General features: G+C 37.8%; 1 protein-coding gene across 1 annotated transcript in view; it reads left to right on the top strand.

The window, feature by feature from the left end:
- Positions 1–12,908, top strand: part of MTMR8 (myotubularin related protein 8) — a 111,589-nt gene extending 98,681 nt beyond the window's left edge. Inside the window, exons 13-14 of the mRNA XM_001097351.4 lie at positions 6,057–6,183; positions 8,088–12,908. Of these exons, the coding sequence (XP_001097351.1) occupies positions 6,057–6,183; positions 8,088–8,612 (652 nt within the window). The 3' untranslated portion in view covers positions 8,613–12,908. The remainder of the gene's footprint in view (positions 1–6,056; positions 6,184–8,087) is intronic.
- Positions 12,909–19,554: the final 6,646 nt, after the last annotated feature.

The following is a 19,554-nucleotide window of genomic DNA, read 5'->3' as shown; positions in this document are numbered from 1 at the left end:
AAATGCCCCCAATTAAAAGACGCAGACTGGCAAATTGGATAAAGAGTCAAGAGCCATTGGTGTGCTGTATTCAGGAGACCCATCTCACATGCAAAGACACACATAGGCTCAAAATAAAGGAATGGAGGAATATATACCAAGCAAATGGAAAGCAAAAAATAAAAAATAAATTTTAAAAAAAGCAGTCTTAAAACAACAAAGGTCAAAAAAGAAGACAAAGGAGGGCATTACATGATGGTAAAGGGATCAATGCAACAAGAAGAACTAACTATCCTAAATTTATATGCACCCAATACAGGAGCACCTAGATTCATAAAGCAAGTTCTTAGAGACCTACAAAGAGACTTAGACTCCCATACAATAATAGCAGGAGACTTTAATACCCCACTGTCAATATTAGATGGAGCAATGAGACTTGAACTCAGTTCTAGACGAAGCCGAACTAATAGACATCTACAGAACTCTCCAACACAAATCAACAGAATATACATTCTTCTCAGCACCACGTTGCACTTATTCTAAAATTGACCACATAATTGGAAGTAAAACACTCCTCAGCAAATGCAAAAGAACGGAAATCATAACAAACAGTTTCTCAGACCACTGTGCAATCAATTTAGAACTCAGGATTAAGAAACTCACTCAAAACTGCACAACTACATGGAAACTGAACAACCTGCTCCTGAATGACTACTGGGTAATTAATGAAATTAAAGCAGAAATTAATAAGTTCTTTGAAACCAATGAGAACGAAGACACAACATACCAGAATCTCTGGGACACAGCTAAACCTGCCTTTAGAGGGAAATTTGTAGCACTAAATGCCCACAGGAGAAAGCAGGAAAGATCTAAAATCACCACCCTAACATCACAATTAAAAGAACTAGAGAAGCAAGAGCAAACAAATTCTGGCAGAAGACAAGAAGTAACTAAGATCAGATCAGAACTGAAGGAGATAGAGACATGAAAAACCCTTCAAAAAAATTAATGAGTCCAGGAGCTGGTTTTTTCAAAAGATCAACAAAATAGATAGACTACTAGCCAGACTAATAAAGAAGAAAAGAGAGAAGAATCAAATAGACACAATTTAAAAAGCATTAATTCTTTAAATATTTGGGAGAATTCTTCAGTGAAGCCTCTAGCCCTGGGCTTTTCTTTGCTGGGAGGTTTTTGATTCCTGATTCAATTTCTTTAGTCAATATTAGTCTGTTCAGTTTTTCTTTGTGATTCAGTCTTGGTAGGTTGTATGTTTCTAAGGATTTATCCATTTATTCTAGGTTATCCAATTTATTGGTACATTGTTGTCTTTATGATCTTTTAAATTTTTGTTACATCAGTTGTAATGTCTCCTTTTTCATTTCTGATTTTATTTATTTATTAGTCTAGCTAAAGTTTTATCAATTTTGGAATTTTTTTTCTGAAAAATAAACACCTCTTAGTTTCTTTGTTTGTTTGTTTGTTTGTTTGTTTTACAGAGACTCACTCTGCTGGCCTGGCTGCAGACAGGACAAGGCTCAAGCAGTCCTTCAAACTCAGCTCCCAAGTTGCTGGGACTACAAGCATGTGCTGTTTTCTAAATTTTTTTGTAGAGGTGGGGTTTCTCTGTGTAGTCCAGGCTGGTCTTGAACTTCTGGCCTCAAACAATTCTCCTGCCTTGGCCTCCCAAGGTGCTGGGATTATAAGAGTGAGCCACTGCATCTGGCCTCACCTCTTAGCTTCTTTGATTTTATATTCACTAGTTCTTTTATTTCTTCTTTAGTCTTTATTATTCCTTCCTCCACTACTTTTGGGCTAGTTTGTTCTTTTCCTAGTTCCTGAGATATAAAGTTAGGTTTTTCATTTTAGATCTTTCTTCTTTTTTAGTATCACGATAAATTATCACTATAATTTATCACTATAAATTTCTCTTTTTATTAATATTTTTAATTGGCCAGTCATAATTGTATATATTTCAGGTGTACAGTGTGATGTTTTGATATATTAATAAAATGAGGAATGATTAAATCAAGCTAATTAACATATCTATCACCTCATTTAGCCATCATTTTTTGTGGTGAGACAGTTGAAATTTACTCTCTTCAATTTTGAAATATACAATACATTATTGTCAACCATGGTCAGCATGCTGGGCAGAAGACCTCAAAAACTCATTCCTTTTATCTAACTGCATCTTTCTACCCTTTGGCCAGCATCTCCCCATTCTCTCCTATCTCAACCTCTGATAACCACAATTTTACTCTCTGTTTCTATGAGTTTGATTGTTCTAGCTTCCACGTATAAGTGAGAACAGAGTTTTTGTCTTTCTGTGTCTGGCTTATTTCACTTACATAGTGTCCTCCAGTTCCATCTATGTTGTCACAAATGACAGCATTTATTTCTTTTTTAAGGTAGAATAGTATTCCATTATGTATATATATCACATTTTCTTTATTCAGTCATCTATTGATGGACTCTTAGGTTGAGTCCATATCTTGACTTTTGTGAATAATGCCAGAATGAACATGAGAGTGCAGATATTTCTTCAAAATACTGATTTCAGTTCCTCTACCCAGAAGTGGGATTGCTGGATCATATGGTACTTCCATTTTTAATTTTTTGTCGAACCTCCATACCGTTTTCTGTAATAGCTGAGCTTATAAATTTCCTTCTTAGTACTGCCTTTGCTGCATCCTACATATTTTGGTATGTTGTGGTTTTGTTTGTTTCAAGATAATTTCCAATTTCCCTTTTGATTTCTTCTTTGACCCACTGGTTGTTTAAGAGTGTGTTTTTTTAATTTCCATATATTTTTTAACTTTCCAGGTTTCCTTTATGCTATTGATTTCTAGTTTCATTCCATTGTGAACAGAAAAAAATACTTGGTATGATTTTAATCTTCTTAAATTTGATAAGCTCTATTTTATGACCTAACATGTGACCTACCTTGAAGAATGTTACATGTACTTTTGAAAAGAATGTGTATTGTACTGTTACTGGGTTGAATATTCTGTATATCTATTAGGTCCATTTGTTCCATAGAGTTGTTCAAGTCTGCTATTTGTTTTTTGATTTCTTTCTCTGATTTTTCTATCCATAATTGAAAGTAGAGTATCGAAGTAATCTATTACTGTATTTTTGTCTGTTTCTCCCATCAGTTCCATCAGTGTTTGCTTTACATATTTAGGTACTCTGATGTTGAATGCATATATATTTATAATTGTTATATTTTCCTGGTGTATTGATTCTTCCATAATTATATAAAATTCTTCATTGTCTCAGTGACATTTTTTGACTTAAAGTTCATTTTGTCTGATATTACTATTGCCACACGTGCATTTTTTCTTTTTCTAAGTTACAATTTGCATGGAATATCTTTTTTTATCTCTTCACTTTCAGTCTATGTGTACCCTTAAATCTAAAGTGAGTCTCTTATAGACAGCATATAATAGGATGTTTTTCTTAAACTATTCAGTCTTTCTGTGTATTTTTATTGAGGAGTTTAATCTATGAATATATTTCAAGTAATTATTGATAGGGGATGATTTACTGTTGCCATTTTGTTCATTGTTTTCTGTTTGCCTTGTAGGGATTTTGTTGTTGTTCCTCTTTTCATTTCTTGCTCTCTTCCTTTATGTTTTGTTTGTTTTGTTTGTTTGTTTGTTTAGTTTATGCTTTGATTTGTTTCACTTTTTTTTTTTTTTTTAACTTCTGTAGGTATTTCCTTTGTAGCTACCATGGGGCTTACATAAAATATCTAACAGTCTAACACTCTTGTCTTAAGCAAGTAACAACTTAACTTCAATTATGCACACATTACACGTTTTCTTCTTCTCCCTTATGTTATTCATGTCAAAGTTTACATCTATTTATATTGTATATTCATTGGCATACTTTATAATTATGTTAATACTTTTTAAAAACTTTATACTACAATTAAAAGTGACTTACCCACAATCATTACAGTAATATAGTATTCTTTATTAGTTTATATACTTACCTTCACCAACAACTTTTATACTTTTTTATGCTACTGTGTTGCTATTTAGCATTCTTTCATTTTTGTTTTCATTTTCATTTCCCTTTCAATCTAAAGAGAAGACTTCCCTTTAGATTTCCTGTGAGGCAGGTCTAGTGGTAATGAACTCCCTTAGCTTTTGTTTGTCTGGGAAAGTCGTGTTCTCTCTTTAGTTTTTGAAGAACAGTTTTGCTACATATATCATTATTGGTTCATAGTTTTAGTTTTCCTTCAGCTCTTTGAATATATTATCCCACTCTCTACTCTATTCTGACCTGAAAGGTTTTTTTGCTGAGATGTCTGCTGATGGTCCTAATGGATTTTCCTGCATATGACAAGTTGGTTTTATCTTACTGCTTTCAAAATTCTGTTTTTGACTTTTGACAATTTGATTATCATATGTCTCAGTGTGGATTTCTTTAGATTCATCGTATTTGGGTCATTTTGGCTTCCTAGATCTGGATATCCATTTCCTACCCCAGATTTAGAGAGTTTTCAGTCATTATTTCTTTAAATAAGATTTCTAGTCCTTCCTATCTTCTCTTGGGACTCCCATAATGCATATATTGGTCTGCTAATTAATGGTGTCCCATAGGTCCCTTAAGCTATTTTATTTATTTTTTTATTCTTTTTGCTTTGTGTCCCTCTGACTGGATAATGACAAATAATCTGTGTTTGAGTCTGCTTAGTCTTTTTTCTGCTTGCTCTAGTCTGTTGTTGAACTCCTCTATTGGATTCTTTACTTCAGTTATTGTATTCTTCAGCTTTAAGACATCTGCCTATTCTTTTACATTTTCTGTCTCTTTGTTGAAATTTTCACTTTGTTTATGGATTGTTCTCCTGAGCTTGTTGAGATTTTCCATGAGGGATACTTTGAGTTCTATGTCGGGTCATTCATATATTTTCATTAGAGTCACTTTCTGGAGTTTTAGCTTCTTTCTTTGTTCAGATTGTGTTACCCTTTTTCTCCACATTAGAAAAATCCACCATCACTCCCAGTCATATGAATTGGCCTTGTATAGGAGAAGACATTCACCAGCCAACCAAGCCAGAGCTTCTGTGGGCCTTTCAACCCATTGTCCTAGTTTAAACTGCTGTCTTTGTTATTAGTGTCCCCCAGGCATCCAGAGTATGTCCAGTTTCATCAATGCTCCTAGGCAGGTGGCACAAAAGCCATTCCCTTGGTAGATCCTGGAGAATTTAGAATGCTGGGTGCATGTTCCAACTTTTCCCCTTCCCAGGGAGAAGCTGGGAACTGGGATTTTCCCCCTACCCTGTGTTGAGCCAGGTACAGGAGCTGTGGTACATGCCTACATGCTAGTTGAAACTGCCACTTTCTTCTCTGTAGCCCTCCGGACACTATCACATGCCAGACCCTTTCAACTCTTTGAAATAGGTGAGAAAGAAGCCGGTCTTTCAGGTGGCACCTGGAGAAGTTGGGATGTTAGATGTGCAGTCCAGCTTCTTCCATTCTGAGGTAGAAGCTGGGAATGGGGGTTTCCTCCTGATCCTGTGGCACTGTGCTGGGAGTAGGGATTATGATGAGTGGATGTTTCTGCTTTTTCTACAGATGTTTTATTTACAATCTGGTTGGTTTCATACTTATCCAGGCTGCAGAAGCCTCTCCGTGAGTTGCTGGATTTCTCATAAAGGGAATTGATCCTTGTGTTGCAATTAAATTAGTGTATCCATTGGGGGAAGGAGAGTCCAGGACTTCCTATTCTGCCATCTTGGTGATGTCACTCCTCTCCCTTATTATTTCATAAAACTACATGTGAGTCTATAATTATCTCAAAGTAAAAGCATAATTTGATTGTTTAAAAGAACCTCAAGTTTGCTAAAGTCTAAAGTGTCTCCTTCACCTGAGATTTTTCTGCTGGTATCTTTACTCTTTCCAATTATGAGCATGTCCATTCTTTTTAATGTCATCAAATTACAGTACTCATGAGATCTTCCCACCTACTAGGCTAATATTTTCTTGGCACAAGGAAAACATTGGTAATCAATCACTCCCGCTAAACTAACCCACTTCCCCCCCCCCCACCCTTTTTGTCTATTTGAGGTTCTGGTGTGGGATGTATAACCGCTTTGACAAAGGGCTGCAGGCCAAGCAGAGTATACTAGAGAACCTCCTGGAAATTAAGAAACAGAGAGCAATGCTGGAGACAGATGTGCATGAACTAGAAAAGGTGAGGAGAAAAGTCCCAAAGAGAGATCTTCTTGCCCATTCTGGGTAGGTCCAGCCTGCTTGGAGTTGAATTGATACTTGTGGAAAGCTCCCTGACTGGCTTTTTTATACTCTTTGGCTTTTCATGTGTCCCGTGTCTACAAAGCTTTCAGCATAACTCCTTTTCTTACTTCCCAAAATGTGGTAAATATGTCACTCAACTAGATAAACAAGTAAAGTTGTTCTCTTTATCTCTTTTTGGATCTGGATGGAATGAGTAGGAGGAACAAGAGGGAATGACTAGGGAAATCACATAGCATTTGTTATCCATCAAGAGAATAAATATAACATCTTGGGTATACTGATAAGAACAGTGCAATTGCTGTTTTCCAATTAAAAATCTTATAAAAGAAGGTTCTTATTTCCTTCCCATGTAGACTGGAAACTCAGCTTATTGAGTGACCATGTTGGACACTTGTTTTTTAATTACAGGTTACAGAACTCAAAAATTATTTCTTGTTGATTTCATAAACTGAGCTGCTTATGAAATGTAGGGATCCCTAAGGGTTTGTTTGAAGGACAGGGGAAAGGTACCTCTTAGAAAAGAATTATTGGAAATGGTGTGCTATTTAGGAACTGGATGTGAACCCACTTTAAGCCAGATAAGGCATAGCTTTTCTGCTTCCTGTAAGTAAACAAATGTCATTTTATTGTGAAAATAAATGTGTTGTGATTACATCAGATCCCAACCTTTTTAATGTCCTCTTGGGAGGCAACAGCCAGTTACTTGGTTCCATTTGAAAAAAAGGTGGGAGGGCGAACTAAAGCATAACTTAAAATCGTAGGAAGCATGCATCCCCGAGAAGGCCCAGTCTTCAGTAGATTAGATGTAGTAGAGAAACTTCTTCTTAGGGCTCCTCTTTTAGCTACTAGCAGATTCTTCCACAAGGCCCTCAGGGAAGGTGCCCTATTCTTGACCCAGCCCTCTCACTTATCCCTGCCTGACTCCTGAGAGAGAATCAGATTCATTTCACATAGACTCAGATCACTCTGGAAAGACTTCTTTTTGAAGTGTGTATGTGTTGTTATGTATGTGTGTTATTAACTTTCTTTTTTTAATACAGAGCAGAAAAACAAAAATGGCTGATAGTATCACCCAGATAACCCTGTTTACTTTTTTTAAAAGACAATATAAGTGTAAAGTTAGAAAATACAGAATATAATAAGGTACAAAATGAAAATTTAAAAGACTCCCCCCATCACCTTCAGAAAAATGTATGCATTTTTCTGAAGAGAAGGTCCATAATTTTCATCACGTTTTCAATGGGGACTTATGACCCCAAAGAATCACTGTTGTAAAGTATCAGTGAATCATTATATTATCTCTGAAAGTGAAAATATCTGTTAGAGGTAGCATGAGGTAGATGACAGGTCATAGACTTTGGCATTAGGTAGATGCAGGGTCAGATCCTAGTTGTTTACTTCGTACATATGCAAATTTGGGTGACTTACTTAACTTCTCTCAGCCTCAGTTTCTTCATCTGTAAAATATAGCTAATACCTAAACTAATAGGTTTATTATAAGGATAAACAGAAATACTGTGTGTAAAGTGCCTAGCACATAGAAGTATTCAATAAATATTAGTGATCTATTCCCCCGCCCTCTCCCCATCCCATGAACAAAATTGCACTTATCATAAAAGAGGACTTTTATAGATATAAGACCTTTGAGATTCTTCAATGGTAGGGCTTCTAAAGTACTATGGCATGTGATGAGGGAAAGATGTTGTGGGGGAGGGGTCGAGCAAAAGGTCATTTGCTACCATTATAAGTGACAGCAATAGGATCTCTGCAGATCAAGGTGATGTTTGCCTAGTTTTTCTCCTGTTTCTAATTCTTCTTAACCCTTTCTTGCTCCTGAGGCAGAAACTAAAAGCCCGTGATGAGCCACCAGAAGAGATCTGTACCTGCACTCAATTAGGAAACTTATTATCCCAGCATCTGGGAAGTCCTTTGACCAATCCTCTTGGCTTCATGGGTATCGATGGAGACCTGAATACCTTGATGGAGAATGGCACCCTCTCCAGGGAAGGAGGCCTCCGAGCTCAGATGGATCAAGTAAAAAGCCAGTGTGCAGACCTCCACCATAACCATTGTGAGATTGTGAGCAGCCTTAGGGCCATAAATATCTCTGGGGATGTGGGCATCTCTGGAGGGACAGGCATCTCTGAGGCCATGGGCATCTCTGGAGACATGAGCACCTTTGAGACTATGGGCTTCTCCGAAGACTTAGGAATCTGTGGGGCCATGGATATCTCTGAGGCCACTGACATATCTGGAAACATGGGTATTTCTGAGGCCAGGGGTTTCTCTGGGGACATGGGCATCTTGGGGGACACAGGCATCTCCAAGGCCAGCACCAAGGAGGCAGACTACTCCAAGCATCAGTGAGTTAGTTACTCATCTTCCATGCTAGGTATACCTACAGCAGCTACAATGATTCTTGTCCCAGAGAGGGCTATGCTGCTTTTCCAATTGGTTTAAGTGAGCGAAGCCAAGGCATCCCTCTCCCCACTTAAGTCTGGAAGGGAATTACTTTACTGATTAAGTGACCAATATGTTCATATTAAGCAGTACAGAGTGTAGGCAAGAGAAAGAATATGTTATTGTTCTAAAATGGGATTTAACTATAGAAATGTTGCCTCTCAGGTGAGACACATATTAAGCTGGTTCTACTGTCTGTTTTCCTTAATGATCGACCGCCCCTATTTTCTATCCTAACTGCTGTAATGTGAGAGTGAAGTGGAAATATTGTTACAGTGGTCAATAATGACCCTTTTGAGGGTATGGAGAGATGGTATACAGTAGGTAACTGAATTGCAGAATATATTAAAAGAAAATCTTACTTTCAGGTATGCTTAGTCATGGGATATTAGCTAACATTATTGCCAATGGAGACATATAATGTTTTCCTGAAAAGGAAATCAAAATGATGCTTAATTGTTAGCATGAGTGCATGAGTGCTTGGTGGTTTGAAATATATAAGGAAAGTTTTCTTAAGTTACAACACATGCTTTCCCCAACCCACACGCCAGCTAGGTCTTGTTATAATACTTAGCCAATTCCCTTTTTCATAGATAGTCCATAGGTAAATTTGAATCCACTACAGTCTAAAATTATAAATTTCAAATTAATGGGGTTTGAATTAGTAACATTAATTGCATCAGTTCAGGAAGTAACTGAAAATCTCAGTGCTTCAGACTCAGACTGAGACATGGTCTGTGTGCCCATCTGGTTTTGTGGAAAATAGGACCCTTTTTAGGTCTTTTTATGAAGACAAATGGTTTTGCTTATCTAGATATCTCATGAGGTTTGTGGATTTTTTAGACACAATTGGCACTACTTTTAAATCTGGTAGGTTTATCACCTTGTGCTAATGTACAGTTTTGAAAAAAGTCCATTCTGATAGCAGATCCAGATACTCCTGGGGAAAGGGATGTATTTTTATTTAAACACCAGCTTTTCTCCTAGGGGTTGATATACTTGATGGGTTTTTCATCTGTCCTATTGGATATTCAGTCATGATTTTGCTACTTCCACATACTGAGAGTAGGATAGGCCTCAGTCAGTTTAGGTCATGCTCTGTATATTCTCAGCAATTCCAGAACTCTTAATACCAACAGAATCCAGGTCCTCACCCAAAATATCTGTTCCAAATACTCTATATTTGGCTTAAGCTAAAAAATTAGATGACTTAAAGAGGCATCCCTTGATTATCACATCCAGTTGTGCACGTAGAAATATCTAAAGGATTACCTCATTAGGTGCTTTTCTTTGAGAGAAAGAGGAACCTTTTAAGGGTTTAATTTAAATGTAGGAGAGGAGTGCCAGGATAGCTCCTTGATTTCTTATCCCTAGCTAAACTGTAGACCCAAAATATCCTCTTTAGTGGAAGAACTCTAAATCATCTTGGTTGTCTTTTTTTATATGTAAACAGGAGTCATTTTTCTATTTACTTCCTCTTGGTAAATTTTTAATTTTTTGTTTTTAAAGAACTCTTAATTTATTTGGGTCTTCCCCATTAATAAATAAAGGCCATATTTTACTTACATGTTCTTGATAGCTACCTTGATCCTATAATTTTAAAGCATCAAGATGATTTCCTTTTTTTATCTCGCTGGTCCTCCTCTTTCCATGATTTAGTCCTTGCTTTATATAACCTAAATCATCAGATATTGCCAGTTGTCATTTGACTTCTTTTGGAAAAAAAAAATGGGGTTTGTGCACACCATTTTGATCTGGAGGCTACATCTACTCCTGGCTTTGTGAAGGAAGTTGCCAAAAAGGATGACGGTACCAATCTGCCACCAGTGAGCCATTCTGGATCTTGCTCCCAGATCTTTCTCCCATATCTCAATCTGCATTTTGCAGTTTATTAATTAGCATGATGTTCTGGATAGAGTGTGTTTTCAGAGAAGAAAGTAAAAAGGTAAATGACAAGATGTAGTAGTTTTTGCAAATTCTATAAAAGACTGAAGAGTCTTGATTTATTCCTAAAGATCTGTACAGGTACAGTACATAGTACCTAATCTTATTTCTTAGATCAAAAACAAAATTAATCAATAGTGAAAGGAAGGTCTTTTCAATATAATTCTATACTAGAAGTAGTAAACCACAACTCTGGTATTTCCAAAGGTGAAAACAGCATTTTTAAAAGACTGGATTATTTTGTTAATTATCTAAGGCCATGGGATTGATTTCAGTCTCAAAATCTGTGAGGCCAGTTTGTTTGGTCTTTGATATATTTATTCCCTAACATGCCACATTATTACTTACATATAAAATATACAGAACTTAAAAAAAAAAGACTGCATGAAAATCACCTATTTATTCTCAACACAAAACACCTTTTGGTTTTACAGTTGGATTTAAAAATCTGAGAAGAGCCTGGCCGCAAAGGAAGAAAGAGAAACAGGAGAACCTAGGCCAAGCGTAGTAGCTCACGCCTGTAATCCCAGCATTTTGGGAGGCCGAGGCGGGTGGATCACCTGAGGTCAGGAGTTGGAGACCAGCTTGGCCAACATGGTGAAACCTTGTCTCTATTAAAATATAAAAATTAGCCAGGCGTGGTGGTGGATGCCCGTAATCCCAGCCACTTAGGAGGCTGAGGCACAAGAAGCGCTGAACCCCAGAGGCGGAGGTTGCAGTGAGTCGAGACCACGCTACTGCACTCCAGCCTGGGTGACAGGAGCAAAACTCTATCACACACACACACACACACACACACACACACACACACACACACACACACACAAAAGAAACAAGAGAACCTAAATCTTCTCTAAGACCTCTCTCACTGCTAAGACTGTTTCCTCATCATAGTCACTGATCACTGAAAGACCGTCTAAAATAATGGTGCCTGAGGGTTCACACCCTTGTCATTCATCTTCTCACTTCAGTCCATGCTTTTTTACCTATGTCCCATCTGCAAAGTAATCCTAAAAGATATATATATATACAGGCTGTTGTTAAACCAGGAGTATAAGTCACCTTTTTATAAAGTTAACCTAAGACTTTTCAATGCCGAAGAGGGAGCTATAGTGTTGGAAAGGTAGCATATTTCCAAAGCCATTTCAGAAAATCAATCTTGGCCTAAGTTAGAGTGAACTATTTGCATTCTCTGCGTAAGTTAGAGTGAACTATTCCATTCTTTCTCTGCTATACCCATGATACCCCATCCTAACCTAGACACCTAGCTAATTTTGTTTTCCTGATGTGAAAAATACTCTAATTCAAAAAATAACCCTCCATCAACTTTCAAAGACAACATAGAAGAAAGTAGGCAGGTTTTATCTATTATTTATACCTTTCTAAATCCAAATTAGATTTGATCTGGCTTCATCAAAACCAATAAAAATATAAAAGAACCATTAAAATAAGAATTAATACAAGTAACAGTTGGGTAAAATATGTGTTCCAGAAAAATTAAGGTAAAGATGATTGCTGCAATTGCAGTTAATATTAGAAAATAAGACAAAAGAAGAAATGTAAGGAGTTACATGGATTGCATTACTTAAGACAAGGTTTGTACCAGCTCGTTAGAAAAAAAAAGTTTTAAGGTATTGTCTTTCAACAATTCTTATATCTTAATATTCTTGACATCCGATTATCTACTAAGCAGTTATATGTCACAGTTGTTTTATGCAATGTTTTCCATATGGCTGTACCTTTACCATTAAACTTCAAAATTCAACAACAGAGTATTAAGTCATGCAGTGAGAAGGCCGTAACTTGGGATCTGTAGCTTTCCAGTGATCTAATTTAATACATGGAACAAGTTGATATAGTCTTGATAATTACTTTAGCCCTCAGGTGATTGGTCCTTGGCTAATTAGTTGTCTTAGAAGGTTGGGTAACTTCAGCTGGAGAGGAATATTTGAGAGGCAGGTCATTGTTGAAGACCTGAATGGCAAAAGAGAGTTGGAAAAGTCATTTCTCCCACAGTGACAAAATCCCAAAATTTTTAATATGTTCCAATAATACCAGCTACTACTCTACACTTTCCCCAGGAATGAGATTGGAAATTTATGGATTCAGATGCTGTACTTTTAGATGTTCTGCAGTGGTTTGGTTGGAACAAGAGATGAGACATTAGAAAATGTTACCTGAACTATGTATTAGGGAAAAGATTTTGTTTATCCATATCTTTTGTTTCCCTTTGCCATGAAAACTCTATCTAAATAAAACCTGTTCACCATGGAAAAAAAAAAAAGAAGAAGAACAAAGCGTTCAAGATAGGAAAATAAATAAATAAATAAATAAATAAATAAATAAATAAATAAATAATTAAAATCTGAGAAGAAAAAGATGGAATCCAGGTATTTATACACTATTAAAAGCAGATTAGCTATCTATAGGTAGGAGCCCAGCAATAGTGAGGAGACTCTTGAAGGTAAGTTGCCAGGAGTACTAGAAAAGATGATCTATTAATGGCTTTCACTTCATACTCTGATATAGCACCTATCCTGTGAAAGAAATGTGACTCCCTTCCCCCACTGTCCTACCTTTCCAGTTCCCCAAGCAGAAATTCCATTCTCATGTGACTACTCTACTTAAATAGGAAGGCATTTAACCACCTGCCACTGTCATCCACTAATCTGACCTCTGCCTGCTTTCTACACAAGTTTCACAGGCCTGGGGTTACTGCTTATCTTTTCTAAGCATGAGGCAGGCTCTGTCCCTGTGCTTGTGGCCATGCTCAGAGTCTACCATGGCCACCGTTTTAAAAATGCATTAATTATTTACTTAGTTTATGGAATGACAGATTTATCACAGTAATAAATAAAACAATTTTAAATAACAAACTTAAATAACAGCTAACAGTTTGACTTTTTAAAGAAGAAATTCACTAATAAGGTTTGCTCTATGAAAGAAAACCTGAAACTCTATATAGAACTAATTAAAAGAATCTAAAGCTTATGGTGAATATATTAGACATGTGTATCTTTGGAAAGTACCCTTAGAAATTATGTTCATTTACCAGCAAGTCAGTTGTCATTGCCTGCCAACATACATGAAACACCTTTTGTCTGAGATACCCCTCACACTTCACTGGAAGTGAGACCTTTCTCAGAACACTTCCAGCCAAAAAGGAATCCAAGTCTTTTTAAGAGGTGCTTTTCAAACCTAATTGGTAACTATTTAAGCTTGGCCTTAATTTAGTAGAAAGAGAAGTTTAATAACTAAAGATGATCATGTTAGTTCTTTGTTACATACTGGCTTTTATTAAACACCCAACTCTTCTTGATGCTAATTAGGCTTTGATATACTATTGGGAAATCTTTCTATGAGCGTATTTTATTAAGTGTACTTTTTCTAAACAATTGTGTAGGGTAACGTAAATTACCTTTACATTAAAATATCCCTCTCAAAAGGGGCTTACTGTACTCCAGATTGGTTTATACCTAGGAAGATAATTCTCACTTTATTACTTTCCAATGTTTATGATTTAGTGATCTCTAAACTAAATTTTTACCTCACCTTCAGGCATCTCACTCTCAGAATTGTTTGTATGATACAGGCAGATATGATTCCAACCAAGTCTGATTGCTTTATTCTAAGTGCCAAATCAAAACCTTCCTTTTGATGTACACATTTAAAAACAAAAAGAGAAGGCTTAAGCCTTACATGCTGTTCCTATGTTTTTGTTTTTGTTTTTGTTTTAATATACTGTGAAGAAATGGTTGAGGTGTCAGGCAGTAACAGACAAATGGAAAGATGTGAGGTCATAACGGACTCTTGTTTTCTCGTCCTTTTAAAGGCAGTTGTGATTTCAGAGTATTTGATGGTGGCATAGAAACTTTTCCAAAGCAAAAAACAAAAACGCAAAATGTGCTTTTCAAGCCCTATAAAACATCTTCTCTGATTCCCTGCCTTCCCCTGAAATAGGAAGTACTAGTATTGTCACCAGTCTTGGCAGCCCATGTCTCCTTTACATGTCAATGCAAGTAAAAGCATGTTACATTCTCTGTGATTTGTGACTGTTTTCACAAAAGAGAAGTGTGCTTTGAAAACAGCTGTCTCATTTAGACCCATGAGTCTTGCAGAAACTGAACAAACATATGCTGAGAAGTTGGCATGTGTGAAACCAATGGCTTCCATGTTAAGTCTGGTGTCCTGTCTCTTGGTGCTTTTTGAAGCATTGGGGGTAACCTGAAAGCTTTTTTCTCTTCCACAGCTTTGTTAACCTTTCAACCATTTTCATGGTTTCATACTTAACTTTTTAGAGGGCTCTACATCAGCCCTTACAGAATCCCGGTTGTGGAGAAGGAGGTGGGAAGGGTCGGGGGAAGAGAATAATACAGAAACATACCTGGCCAGTTCAACAAAAAGAGTATATACCTATCCATGATTACCAGCATTCCAGTTATTTAAAATTTCATGTGCTCCTTGAGATTAAATTGTTCACAATAAGGTCCAAAAGTCTTTTCCAAGTGGTACTGAGACTACTATATTTTCTTTTTAAGGCTTTTACACTGGTAGAAACTCTCCTTAAGAATGCTATGAGTTGTGTATTTTCTTTGTCAACATTTTTCTGTTGTGATATGTAGTCCTGGGTTTTCTCTTCTTCTAGAGAGTGAAGGATGATGGGTGGTATTCTCTCCCCTTAACATGTCCCTGAGGCAGATCAGTCCTTAGCTTTCTTTTGCTTCTTTTGCTGAAGCAACATTGGATTTCTCACCTGTCAGGTGAGAAACATGCACCAAAATCATAAATAATCATTGTTCAAAGACCCTTATCTTCTGGTCCCACTTCACATGCATTTGGCCATACCAGTTCACATAAAGTGTCTCCAAGTCTCCACTTCACTTGCATTTGCAGACAGGGTGGTTTCTTCATTTTGTGAATGCCAATGAGAATGCAGAGCACATATTCTACTTCTGAAACAGAGCATGTTGTATATTATAGTTTGACAATGCCTGTGGCATAGGAACAGCTAACAAGTTCAGTCCTTTTGGAATATAGCTCATAGTGTAGCTGTGTGTGTGTGTGTGTGTGTGTGTGTGTGTGTGTGTGTACTAGAACTTTAGTATCATCTGGTCTCATAGGTTATTTGGGCATTCAGATGAAGAGGATTTGTCCAAGAAATTAGAAACTCTTTTAGTGCTAAGCCTCTTACTTTGATATTGTCCAGCTAAGTTTAATGAGTACTTTGGGACATGCCAAGCCAGAGATACAAACCAAAGTGAAGCAATTGGCCTTTTCTCTGGGATATATTATCAGGCAGCTTTAAAAGTAAGATTCAAGTATATGACCAGTGTTATCTGTAATACATTAATGTCAGCCACATACCTGCATGAAGATATGCAACTGATGTATAATTCAGAATTGAACTATATAGGTTCTTTGAGAACCTGACTTTTTATTAGCTCCAGGTTTACAGACTGACACTGTCACAGCAGCTCAAGTCTGAACTTGCCAAGGTACAACAGCGTGAATGATTGACTTTAATCCCCTGTTATGTGTTATCTTAAGCCTGTCACACCACTGCGATATGGATGTGTGACCCAGTGACGATGTTCACTGCCAGTTGTTTTGTCCAGTGCCACAGAGCCCATTGGCCCTCTACTGCAGTTATGTTACAGTTTGTAAATGTTTGGACGATACAGTGTTTTTTATCCAAAATTAAAAACCTTCAGTCTTTTGCATGTGTGAGGTTCCTGTGTATTAGCTACAAATAAAAGAAAAGATGGCATACCTCCAAAAATGGTACACTGACCTAGCCTCAACAGATGAACCACTTTACAAAGACAGAATCTGCACATAGGTTAAAATACTCTGTTGATGTTAAAATAAGACAAGAAAGGTATCCGGGCACCTGGTTCTGAAGAGCACTGTCAGTGACCAGCTGTGAGGGCAAGACTGACACCAACTTAACTCACAAAAGAGTGCTGACAGTATATCAGTTTGTCCGTTCACATTGGGGACAGACCTGTTTACGGACCAAGCTCTTCATCCCCTTTCAGGGCCTTCTCTCCTGCCCCCACCACCCCCTCTCCCAGCAACCTCACTCATGAATTTGGAGGTTATTCCTCCAGGCCTCAAAAGAGCTTCCCTCTCTGGGGACTACGTGATCTGGGCCTCCAGTGGGTGGAACACAGAGGGACCTGGGTTCTAGTCCTGTCTCTGCCATTCACTAGCCCAGTGGTTTTGGGCAAGTCATTTTCTCTCTCTCAGCCTCAGACGTCTTATCTATAAAATGGGAATGATAATTGTACCTACCACACAGGGTCGTTATGCAAGTTAACAGAGCTAACATGTAAAGTACCACCTGGTAAAGTCCCTGGCACATAAAAAAGTCAAAAAGCATTAGTCAGCCTCGTCCTACCTTCAGCCCTGATGCTGCTGATTACACTGACAAGTTCTCACTCTTATGCCTCTTTTTTCACCTCCATTCAGCCCCTTCCTACTCTTCACATAATGTCTATGTACAGTCAGATTCCAATATATATTATGCTGAATTAACCAACAAATCTTTGTTCATTGTATAATGTTTTTAAAATATAGACAACCAAAAAAGAACACATCATAATTTTTCTATGCAGAGAGAAATCTACATGCAGAGAACAAAATAGGACTGTACTGTTCACTCTTATGTAATAGTCTCACTTAATTTTGAACATCTTTCCATTTCTATAAATAGAGGTTTATTTTGCTATTTTAACGGCCACATAGTATCTCACTATATGAGCTATAGTTTATTCAATCAGGCTCCTATTGTCAAACACGCTACAGCCTTCTTCTATATCAAATTTCAATCTTGCCTTTCTGAGCTATACCCTATTTTCCTTGGTTAGAATTCAGCAACCTGCTTTCTAATTTGAGGTAACCACCTTCCCTGAGGTGACCTATACAGATGGGTAATTTCATCTATTCTGGTAGGAGTTTTGTTTTTTTTTTTTTTAACAAACAAACTCTGTATTAGTGCTTTCTCCCATTGCTATAAAGAAATACCTGAGAGTAGGTAATCTATCAAGAAAAGAGGTTTAATTGGCTCACAGGTCTGCAGGCTGTCCAGGAAGCATGATGCTGGCATCTGCTTGGCTTCTGAGGAGGCCTTGGGAAAACTTACAATCAGAGCATAAGGCAAAGTGGAAGTGAGGCATCTCACATGGCAGGAGCAGGAGCAGGAGAGTGAAGAGGAAGGTGCTACACACTTTTAAACAACCAGATCCCACAAGAACTCACTATCAGGAGAACAACACCAAGTGGATGATGCTAAACCATTAATGAAGGATCTCCACCTCCAGTACTGGGCTTACAATTGAACATGAGATTTGGGTTAGAACACAGATCCAAACCATATCAAACTCTAAGGGTAATTTGAGCTCCAAATTTTCATGGTACTATGTATAGAACATAAGCCTGATCTTGGAATTTATTCACTCTGTAGTCCCAAGGTAATGCACTGTGTTAGCTGTGGCTGAGGGTGTGGCAAGCTGGGCACTCTGAAATCAACTATGTTCACAGCCTCCTGTCATTCAGTAAAGGCTTAGTTTCACAGGAGAGATGGTGTCAAAGGAAGCCCCTAAATGAGAAAGCGCTTCTGGATTTGTCAGCCCTCTGACTTACTGTGCTTCCTTATTTGCAAAACAGGAATAATGTCTACCCTGCCAGACTCATGCTGTGATTATGACAACCAAGGGAAATTGTTACTGCAAAAGCACTTTGCAAATTTGGAAGTACTTTTCAAATACAAATTGGTATGATTAGTTTCAATCTTCAAATCGTGTCCAACTGAACTAGAACTACCTCTAGAAGTAAGGAACAAAATCAAGAATGAATGGAGTATGCTTTTGGCCTTTCAGGGGAAAATGCTACTTGGGTATATGTAAGGCACAGCACATTTGAAAGGCTACCTTGTTTCTCTAGGCCTCTGTTACCTTATATTTAAGACAGGTGGTTTGAACTAGATGATTTCTAGGAAAAGACTGAATACCTATTGAGTGGTTCATCCGTGCCCGGTCTTGGGCTGGGAGCTTTAAATATATTTTGTGTGGATGACATAACTGAAGTCCTGTTCAAAGTCAACAAGCTAGTATGGAGGCTACTGAAACATAAGACTGACTAAAATATTGTCTATCTTGAGAATTTCATACTCTAAAACCCTATTGGTTGATTGGACTTCCAGTACAGACAAGACAGTGTAGATTCATTTCTCACTATTCCTTCCCACTAAGTACAACCATAAGGCCCGGAAATAACACAAGTGGCAACCAAAGGAGAACTCTGAAAGGTGGTATGAAGGAGAGCTGTTTTGGGATCCCAGGGCTAGAGTAAAAACACAGCAGCAAGATGTTTTATGTCCTGTCACCCAACAAAGTGGCAGTCCAGGCTGGGTATTTCTTGACCCCCAACCTAACAAGAGAAGGCAGCCCAGGTAGGCTTATTCCTCCCCTAGATCAAGCAGGATTCCCTCCAACAAGAGGTGAGCCTGACAGCATCATCGAGAGGGATTAATCAAGACATCAAGACCTCCCTCATTCCCCACTAACAATAAGCAGCCAGACAAAGGGCTCTCCGTCTCTACCCTTCCCTACTCAGAGACATGGGCAGCAGGAGACATCAGCAAAAGAGGCCCTGCCACAAGTGCTCATCCCAGGACGACTACTTCATCTCCACAGGCAGATGGGGACCCTGTCAAAACCAGGGACTAGGCAGGGAAGCCTCTTTGTCATTGCAAGCCTGAAAGTTCCATGACCAACTAAGAGACCCTGGGCAACAGGCCTAGGGAAACCATGTCTGCTCCCCTCAGGCAGCACAAGCAGAAAACAGGAGGAGCCCCAGTGGCAGCAGACAAACCAATCAGACCAAAACAGCACCAAAAAGCTTT

Source organism: Macaca mulatta, chromosome X, assembly GCF_049350105.2.
Source record: "Macaca mulatta isolate MMU2019108-1 chromosome X, T2T-MMU8v2.0, whole genome shotgun sequence".
Lineage (NCBI taxonomy): Eukaryota > Metazoa > Chordata > Mammalia > Primates > Cercopithecidae > Macaca > Macaca mulatta.
This window is presented reverse-complemented; position numbering and strand designations above follow the sequence as displayed.